The following is a 10,695-nucleotide window of genomic DNA, read 5'->3' on the forward strand; positions in this document are numbered from 1 at the left end:
CCTGTTTTTCACATTTAAGCTAAAATTGGAACCACATTATCATCCACATAACATCCTGCTTTTCAGTATTATTCCACCTTCAAACTCTGAGAGGATGTGGTTCAGGGTCATGTTGTAAAATGGCAATGTTTTACAAACTTAGCGTTAGCGCTGTAATACTGAAGGTTTGCTGATTGTAAAAGAGTTAGAAGTTACCTACTGAATAATGGTAAATGTACAAAAATTAGGTGTTGCATTCCATTTTGCAAAATTCCAGTTAACCAAAATGAAGTTTTTTGTTGTCATTGTGTTGTAGTTCATAGTGAGTTATATTATGTTCCAAACCACATTGACTTGTCTGCATGACCTGTATTAACACCTGGATGCGGTTTGCATTTTTTGGCGTGTATTTACAGAAACAGCTTAGGTGACTATTGACTTCCAGTGTTAATTATCAACGTTAGCCTATCATCTCCAGATCAAAACTAAAGAAGCAAAATTTGGACACCAAACATGCATCGACATGTTCTGACTGATGCATGTTTAGTGAAGTGGAAAATCATATAAATTCGATTTTTCACCAAACTCCTTTAGTTAGAGTAAAAAAGTTTGAGGAGCAGGTCATGGACCACCACTTTATACGTGCAGCTTCACAGGGTAGTGTGTACCTGCAGTTATCTCTGCAGAATGACAGATTATGGAATACATGGTAATATTTTGTAGAGGATGGATGAGATTCATGAGTTCGCCTTTCAGCCTTTTCCTTCAGATCTTCTCCCTGTGTCTGCGTGTAGCCGTAGGTCGGTGTTTTTTTAAAGGAGTCTACCAGAACTCAATTTACCCGTGGTCACTTCTGGTTTTGTAAAGACACGCTTGCGCCCTCAGAAACCTATGAATTCAGAAATCCCCACAATGTGAGCACCCTGCAAAAACTAGAACAAGAGAATTAGCATTTCTACACAGATGGCATTTGTATTCTATCTTTAGAAGAGTAGTGATACATTTTGTATGGTAGCGTTATGTGGATCCAGAGATGCTGATCTTGGGTAGTGATGTAGGTGTTTTATGTTCTCTGTCGCAGTTCTTCATATTTATTTGTGAACGTGTGCGTGCGCGTGTGAGAGGAGAGGTTCTAACAAAGAGAAAGCATGAGAGTGAGAAAGAAACAGTCTTTGAGCATGTGTGTGTGTGTGTGTGTGTGTGTGTGTGTGTGTGTGTGTGTGACTGTATGTTTGAGCTGTATCGCTGTAGGAATAAGACAGGCTAGGCCTTGGTGGTTAATTTTGTAAATATCAGAACTATTATAGAGTTATATCTTAGCGTAGCTGTTTAATTTGTGTCCATGCAAGTCTAATATTTTAAAGAAATAGAAATGTGTATTCTCTATTGTGTTCTACAAAGCATATTTAAAAGAAATATCTGAGATTATTGTTTTACGTTTGTCAGATGCTTCTACATTACATGGCTAATGGTTTCTCTGGACCATTTTATAGATTTGTCTGCACTAATGCAATAAATTGTCATTTTATTACACATATTGTTGTGCTTGTCTTTGTTCAGAATGGTTTTCTGTAGTTCAAAGGCCCCACATTCTTTGGTTTTATTACTTTTTTATATTTTCCCCCTGGGGTTATAACATTTGTGTGGTTTTATGAACCAAAACAGTCATGATTCATTTTTACAAGACCCTTTCCTCACCTCTCTTGATCTCTTAGGATTAAACAGGCTGTTTCTGTTACTGTGGTTTTAAGACTGAGGTATGTAAATGAGCTCTCTTGCGACTGGCTATTCTGAATTGTGCTTCATTCAGAAAGCAGTGCAGCAGCTGAAACACTCCTTATAACTTTAGTGTGAATAGGCAGGACTGGTAAATATATTGTTTTTATCACATGAGTCAATCACAAAAACAATGAATTCAGAGCTGGCTTTTTTTGGTGCTTAGCTTCCATGTATGGACTGGAGCGTCAGTGGTACATTTTGAGGCTATGTTTACATACAACATCAAATTGTTTTATTTAAAAAAAATAATAATAACATAAGGAAAAGCCCTACTGGTTCAGGGCTGACCCAACTTTGGACAGTGAGGACATTTTAATTTTCCCACCAGAAAGTTATCCTAACAACATCCTCTCTCCCAAATATGCTTAATACCATACATAACTTTTCCTTTTTTTGATTTTAAAATTGTATTTCTGAAACATTTTAGTAACAGAATTTAAAGTAATGGTATAAATACATTTTTAAAAACTTAATTTGAAACTTTTGCATATTGCTTTGTTGTTTTGGCTCTCAGCCCACCAAGAAACAATGCACTTTGGACCCCTAAGACAAAAAATGTGCCCACCCCTGGTCTTCAGTGGAATTTTTGAGATTCAGTAATTTAATGCTGTTTGTCCCACACTAAGCTTTCATAACATATTTAGTCCAATTGACTTCCTTTATTATTAAAAATAAACACATTTCATTTGAATACATCCATTATTTCTTTAGGAGTAACTCCACTTGACTTTTATATATTTCATAGAGTTGTTATTTAATTAGCACTTGAAATAGGCCATTCATAATACTGCCTGTACTTAACACACACTTCTTAGTAAGAGTAGAGGAAGATCTGAAACGGTTGTTTGCAGCCTGTGGTCAAAGCAGCCCCATGAACCACAGACTTCAAGCTGAGAATATTGTTCAAAGTTCATTTCCACAAGCTTTATCAGCGCATGGAGCTTTAATGATGTTATTATAGGGCCTGTACTTTTAACAGCTGACAACGATAATCACTGTAGGTGTAACAATGACACTGCAATAAAACTACATAATTTGTCATCCTTAACAAAACCTCACCACTTTCCCATCAGACAAAATGAGTCAAACATTTCAGATATTTCGCATTTATCAAACAAAACAGCCCATGTGTTGCAAACATCAGTGTGAAGCCAGTAGAGCATTGGTAAGCTAATTTTTTAGTCGAACTATTTCTCGTATAATGCTGTAGTTACTTAGTCATACATACTGAAGTCCTTTGCCCAAGAAGCTTTTCAGCATTCTTTGCAGTTTTGTTGGTTTGTGTTGTGTTACTTAATCAATGTTTGAATATTTCATTAATTCTCCCTGCATAATGTTTTTTGTGTCAGAGCATATTCTAATGCTAAAATGTAAAATATGGATGCATTTTACATGTTTTTGTTGTTCTCACCATGATGATGTTTTGTGTTCAGGTTTACAGGTTCACACTATAGCCAGGAATGTTATTGGTGAGTTTCTGAACACAATGGTGAAGGTACTTGAGGCCCTAAGAAGTGAGTTACTCTTGTCTTATCCATTGCTTCATTATTATGTGAAGAAATGGATCATACAATATGTCGTCACTGGATATGGAGCAATTTGTTCATTACTGTATGAAAAAGTGCATCTAAAATAATGGAGTTGTTTTACAGTTAATACCAATGCATTGCACACAGATTAATACTTGCAGCAAAGCACAATTAAGTGAGAGGTTAACTTAACTAGGCTGATTCAGGTTAATCTAACTATACTGAGAATAAACAGAACTTGAAAAAGTGCAGTACCGCCAGCTCAACTGAAAGTATTTAAAATGACTGAATTGTTTAACTTGTTGAAAAAGTGTGGATCACTGAAAAATACAAAGCACTTAAAACTCAAATGTAAAGTTATTTAAGCTTGAACCTGTTAAGTAACTTAAAATTTTCAAGGCTATAGGTTTGCACGATTTAAGTAATGTCAATTTATTTAAGTTTACAGTGTGGGGAGGGAAAGGCTAGTTTGCCAGATTACCATGTTCATGTGGAAATGAAATCAACATTTTCAAATCACTGCTTTAAAATAATACCAGAAACATTGAGTACAATTTTAATGATTTTGCTAACTGGGCCTATTTTTTTTTATCTTATCCTCTAAAAAGAAGCAGCTTACCTGAGATATTTATTAAATACACAATTACTAAATTTGGAGGTGATATTTTTCATACAGGCTTAATGTAACTATTTTATACAATGTCAAAATGATAATTGAATTTTTCCCATCTGCAACACTGATGGTGTCAACTGTTCTCACCCTGTTTATTGCCTTGTAATACAATATACCAAACATTGTGCTGGTGTCCGAAAGCTGCTGAGTGTTCATAAATGTTCAGAAAAGGGCCAAAGTGCGACTGCCCATCCCTGCAGTTGAGTAACTGCAGCCAGAGTACATCAGCCTCTTAGCCAATAGCTTCTGTTTTGCTTATCAGATTAAATGCGATATAAGCACAAGGAGTCAGACATGAAAAGACAGATAGTAAGACAAGGGGGTAAAGAGAGAGGGGGTACAAGGAGCCTCACCTCAGAAACACAGACAAAATGAAGAAAAATTCCACTAATTTAAGAGTGCGGCTTCCCACTCTGGTGTTTGTCCTGGAAGTCATGATCGTTGTATTATATGCTGTCTTTGTAACCTACGATGACCAGAGCAATGCAGTGCTGCAGAACAACATGACAAAGCCTATGGAGAACGCTGTGTACCAAGACTACCCTTTTTTCGCTGACATCCAAGTGATGATCTTCATCGGATTTGGCTGCCTTCTGGCTTTCTTTCAGCGGTATGGTTTTGGTGGAATGGTGTTTAATTTCCTGACGGCTACATTTGCCATCCAGTGGGCCATTTTGATCCAGGGCTTCTTTCATTTCTATTATGATGGGAAGATTCATCTGGGAGTGATAAACCTGATCAATGCAGAGTTTGCTTGTGCGGTTGTGCTTATCTCATTTGGAGCAGTGCTGGGGAAGACCAGTCCCGTTCAGTTATTAGTAAGTTTGATTGAGATTCTCTTTGAAGTTTGCAAGTCTCGCAGTGATAGTCAGTTGTAAATATCTGTTTCAATTTCATCTATAGGTCATGGCCTTGTTGGAGGTTCCTGTGTTTGGCGTTACGGAATGGATTGTTGTCAAGTACCTGAAGATCAATGATGCTGGTGGCTCCATCCTCATTCACATGTTTGCTTGTTACTTTGGTCTGGGTGCCACCTTCATCCTGTATAGGCCAATTCTGAATGATGGTCATTCCAAAGAATGTACCAGCTATCAGTCTGACATGCTATCTGTGCTAGGTACCTTATTCCTCTGGGTATTCTGGCCCTCCTTCAATTGTGCATTGACCCTGAGAGGAGATGACCAGCACAGAGCCATCCTCCACACTTTCATAGGCCTGAGTGCCTCCACACTAACTGCTTTTGCCCTCTCGGCCATGCTCAACAAGAATGGCAAGCTCAGCATGGCCGATGTACAGAACGTCACCTTGGCTGGTGGAGTCACTGTTGGTGCCTCAGTGGACATGATGATCACACCCGCTGCTGCTTATGTGCTAGGGATGCTGGGTTGTACCGCTTGCATGCTGGGATATAAGTACCTTAGTCCTTTTCTTGCACGACGGCTGCGCGTGCAGGACCAGTGTGGCATCCACAACCTTCACGGCCTAACGGGACTTATCTCAACTATAGCGGCCATTTGCGCCATTCTGTGGGCCAGTGAGGAAACATATGGCCCCAGCCTGTATGAGACGTTTTCTTATCGTGCACCCCAGAAGGGAGACCCTCGGCTGGCGAAACTACAGGAACTGATTCCAGGATTGGAGGCGGGTTTGGGCCGCACTGCAAAGGAGCAAGCCTTGTACCAACTGGCTGCACTGGGAAGCACCATTGCTCTGGCTGCTGTGGGAGGCATGCTGACGGGACTGCTGCTCAAGCTCCCGTATCTCGCCTCCCCACCTGATGAGTTCTGCTTTGATGATGAGCTCTTCTTTAATGTTCCTGCAGATTATAATCAGGTACCTGGGGCACAGGACCCAGGGTGTGCAAAGACGCAGGACAAGCAGGTACTGGGTAAGCGCAGTACCGAAAGCTAGATTTCATTCAGTAAAAGATGAAGAACACTTTAAATGGACCAGGCATGGATATGAGTGGGCCACGAATAGTATGCTGTTTGTCATTTTTGTAATATTCCGCAGGGCAGCACTGTATCCCTCAGTTTGACAGAATATTTTGTATCCTTTTTGTGTTTTCATCAATAAATGTTCTCTTACTTGCTACAGTGCCTAGCATGCATTAATTTCAAGCAGTAATGTGAAGTATCAAGCTTCTTTCTGCTTTCACTATCTAGCAGAAAAACTCAAACTAAAAGTACCCTTCAAGTATCTGCACCAAAACAGTTGTAGTTTTTGAAGTCACCTTCAAGGTGCATCATCAAAAGGGAGTTTTCCTAGTTTTTAAACTGAGAAACCTCATTTTCTCACAACAGACTATTGGGGCACCACTGTACGAAGTGAGTAGGCATGTTTACAACAGATGAAGCAATGGTTACATTTTTCATTTTGGTCAGAGTGTCCTTTTTATAATGCAGTGTTGTGAAAAAATGCTTGTACATTCATTATCTCCCTTACTCATTTGGTCAGCTGTCTTGTGGTGAAACAAACAATACAAACAACACAAGCCTATTTGTCCTGGTTTGTCAAATCTTGGAAACAGTCAAGCTCCTGAAGACACTCTAGAAACATGCTAACAATGTTGTTAGTTTTGGTGAATGAATGTTAACAACATATTTGAAATGATTTTAACATAAAAAAAATATAAAATATGAAATACAAACAACAACAATGGACTAGTGTACCATTAGCGCTGCATTGGAGGGGCTGAATTGAAGTATGTTAGTGCTGTTCATTAGACTATTGTTAACCACACCTGTGAATCCACCTTTTTCCCAAGATGTAGAGGTTAATAGGTTAACATTAGCCATATGATGGTACAGCACTAATAGTGACCTCAAATCTTGCCATGTATTCACAAAAACTGTTGGTCATCAATATGACAAGCTTTTGTAGTGTGCTACCAATCAGAATTCCCTCAGAAAAGAGAGAATAGTATGGGAGACTACTGCTCTCTTTTTCTCTTTTCATCAACACCAGTAATTCATTTTGTCTGTCCCTACTGTGGTACAGCATAGTGCAGTTACAAATCCAAATCCGAAACTATCCGTACACTGATTGAGTACCTGTATCTGTTTCCTATCGCAAAACAGAACTGGTAAGTAGGTAAGCGGGGTTCTCTGGAGGTTATGTGATGCTCACATGATTTCAGCCTGCCTCCCACTTTTAATGATTTTACCCTGCATTCCCTCTGCTTTTATTTTTCTCCCTACCTTTTTTCAGTACTTTCACTGCCATACATTTGGCATAATGTCCATGAGGCCCACGCTTTTGAAAAAATGGGGCAAAAACAGTGAACCAAATCAGAAAAGTACTTTTTAGTCCAGCCAAAAAACCTTTGAATTGTTTTGCCAAAAAATATTTTTGTTATGTTCAGTATGTTCTATGTCAGTGTTTCCCAGTCCTGCTCCTGGAGGCCCACTGCCCTGCTTTTTAGTGCTTTCTCTGCTTCTACCAACACCTTACCGAGTTGAAGTGAGTGTGGCTAAAACATTTGAGATGTTGTTCCAAAGCATTATTTGATGAATAAATTGATTCAAGCTTATCTTACCTCATTATGTCTGATTGTTTATATAATAATATATGTCTGTGCTGTAGTGACAGCTATTATTGTTACTACACAGTAACCGGTGCTATTCTGCCAGGTTTTATTTGGTACCTTGAGTGATGATGGGGTGGTTCGGGTCAATTTCTGACAAAATTTTGTTGTCCTCGGGTCAATTTCGGACTCAAAACATGATGATGCTGTTCGGATACCCCAGCAAGAAGGGTAATTAAATTCAGCATGACTATTCATGTATGGTATGGTTCACTTCTCAGAGGAAATTATGACAAAATGTCTGATCATGGGTTTGTAATCGTATCATACTGCACTGCTGGGTGAAAAAATAGCATAAGAGGAATACAGTCTTCCCCTGTGTTAAATTCCCCTTGGTCTAGTAATACAACAAGAAAAATTGTTAGGCCAAGATGCAAAATGCCCATTCCTGGGCCTGAAAAACTGCGGCCAAAATGCCCCAGCTTCTCAACCAGTAACATCTGATTTGCGAATTAGACCAAAGGAGATATAAGCACATGGATGAAGATATGAAAATACAGACAATATGAACAGACAAAATAAAGAAAAATCACAAAAATTTGAGAGTGCGCCTTCTTGCTCTGGAATTTGCCCTGAAGTCACGATTATGGTAATGTGTATTGTTTTTATGCGCTATGATGACCATAACAATGCACTACTGTTATGAGTTAGAGGAGAAGATCAAGATAAGAATATTTCCTGTATTTTTTTGGGATTTGTGAAATACAGAAGGGCCATGGATTTGCTAGTTTTTTTTTACTGTGTTTCTATGAAAATTAGTTATTTTCATTTGTTTTCTCACATAAATGTTATCTTGACAAGACAATGTCCATTATGTTGTGATAATGAAATAAATGCCTTGAGATCTCAGAAAAACAACATTTGTTTTGCCAGGGTGGCGGACATAAATACCACAAGATTTTGAGAAAACAAATAAAAATAACTCCATATTACTGAAAATGGAATCTATGGCCCTTCTGTGGTTAAACATGAAAGATTGTATTAGGTTTTAGTTTCTGGATTCAAAACGTTCTGACCTTTTTCTTTGCAGTATTAATTCTTTAGTCCTGCATGATATAAAGGGACTGATTTGAGAACAACTAAAAATATATATATAAAGCTCAGCCAGTGGTCAATTGTTGCTTAATCTGCACCTATGTTGTCTGTGGTTAATTTACAGTAAGACTACTTGTATAAATGAAAAATGAACGGTTTAAAATAAGTTTATTATTATTAGGTTGTTAATTAGGTCAAAAACACCTTAAAAATATTTAATAAGCAGCTTTAACACAAATAAAAAGGGCAACAGTGTCCCGTTGCTTGCGTAATAGTGAGCCCACATTCGTCTGTACTGCTGGACCTTTACCCCACATTAATTAGTTCTTCAGCCTTGTATTATATAAAGCCAACTAGCATGGTATTTGGAAGATGCAAAGCCACACAAAATGAAAGAAAAATGCCTGGAGGAATACAGTAGTATCTATGTGATCATAGTACTCAAGTGATTGTGCGTGACCCCTGGGGGGCTAGTCTTCAGTACTTCTATTACAAACTGTTCCAGTTATCACATGTAGACTGTATGATTAAATTTATTTGCTGGGAATGTAAAGCAAATTAAAGTACAAGCTATCCTAAGACAGAGTTTATTGGATAAACTGATTATCTGACTAATGATGCAGGCCTCATATCCCTTAATAACATTGTTTTCTAATTTTGCTCCTGGGGACCCTCAGCCATGCATAATTACAACTATTGCATGCCTCAGCATACCTGATCCAGCTCATGAATGGCTTGATAATCAGTTGATGAACTGGAGGATGTGCGTTGAGGCAGGAAATAGCTGAAACTGTGCCGGACAATAGATGCCCAGGGTAGGGATTAGGAAATCCTGTCTAATAAAAGGAAAAGTAAACTCTGCCCTTCTGGGAAAGTTTTACATTTAATGTTGGAACATTGCGCATTCAGGAGGTCAGGTACTGATGTTGGATGATCAGTTCTGGATCTCAAATGCGCTCATCACAAATGCATTTGATGGAGCTCATTCTGTTGGCAATGCTTTTCTGTTGACATACAAGCTGTGTGCTTGCAAGTAAACACCTGTGTAAGCAATGGGTCCAACTTTATGGGACATTATGGCCTAAAACGAGTTTAACGTGTTTTTTATATTATGTAGTATTCTGTAGCATGGAATAAGACCTCTTAGCCTACACGGTTCAACAGAATTCAGAATTTTATATGATTTCATGTTTTCATTCATAACCATAATGCATTACAAAATACATCATACATTCATTGGAAATCCCTATGGTGTCAATCAATGTGCCTTACCACTTTTTATAGGCTTATTTGTACATTGAACAAAATCGTAAAGAAAACAGTGATTCTGTCTTTGTTCAGCACTAAATGGATGTAAGAGAAAAGAAGCCAAACTGAGATAAGCCCAACTGTCTAGATCAGGGGTGTCAAACTCAACTAGTGGAAGGGCCATATTAAAAAAAATCTCATCAAATCTGTGGGCCAGAGAAAAAAATTGTTAAAATATACCAAATTTAAATGTCCCCAGGAGCTCTGTCTTTTTAAAGCCATCTATTTGCCTGGACTAGACACTTGGTATCCTTTCTTTGCTGCAAGTGCATTAAGATTTAGGCTCAATTTCTGAGCTGCTAAGCTAACATTAATTGATTATGTTGGTTACACTGCAGCTGAGATGCATTTGGTGAAATGACTGGTGTGGAATTGTGTAAAATTGTGTAGAATTGAGATGTAACCGCTGTCCCATAGACTGCTGTTGGGGTAAGGGAGTCAGAGTGCACATTACGTTGCAATGCATGCTGGAGACTTTAGTGCAGCACACTGTGAAACAGGCTAATAGAAAAACAAACTACTTTTGTGGGCCGCATAGTCTTGTGTCATGGGCCTGATCTGGACCACAGGCCTTGTGTTTGACACCTGGGGTCTAGATAGACAGGTGCTAACTTTAGCTGTTATATAAGACATTCGGCATTCTAGCAATAACAGTAACAATCTGCCTCCCTTCTGCATTCACCTGCTAACACAATATTTAAAAATAGCCTGCTTTTAAAAACTACACCCCAAAGCAGTTACAGTTTTTCAAAAGTTTCTCACACCTTCAAAATGCATCATGAGAAGGGGGTTGTTCTAGTCTTTAC

General features: G+C 38.4%; 1 protein-coding gene across 1 annotated transcript; it reads left to right on the forward strand.

The window, feature by feature from the left end:
- Positions 1-4,240: 4,240 nt before the first annotated feature.
- On the forward strand, positions 4,241-6,054 carry rh50 (Rh50-like protein). Its single transcript, XM_036579057.1, has 2 exons — positions 4,241-4,778; positions 4,864-6,054. Exons 1-2 carry the CDS (start codon positions 4,332-4,334, stop codon positions 5,869-5,871), a joined length of 1,455 nt encoding a protein of 484 aa, XP_036434950.1. The 5' UTR covers positions 4,241-4,331; the 3' UTR covers positions 5,872-6,054.
- Positions 6,055-10,695: the final 4,641 nt, after the last annotated feature.

The sequence above is a fragment of the Colossoma macropomum genome, unplaced genomic scaffold (assembly GCF_904425465.1).
Source record: "Colossoma macropomum unplaced genomic scaffold, Colossoma_macropomum, whole genome shotgun sequence".
Lineage (NCBI taxonomy): Eukaryota > Metazoa > Chordata > Actinopteri > Characiformes > Serrasalmidae > Colossoma > Colossoma macropomum.

Bases quoted from the DNA above. Each gene is read 5' to 3' on its own strand.
- rh50 (XM_036579057.1), top strand. From the start codon at position 4,332: ATGAAGAAAAATTCCACTAATTTAAGAGTGCGGCTTCCCACTCTGGTG. The intron at 4,779-4,863 runs GTAAGTTTGATT...TTTCATCTATAG, and splicing joins CCAGTCCCGTTCAGTTATTA to GTCATGGCCTTGTTGGAGGT.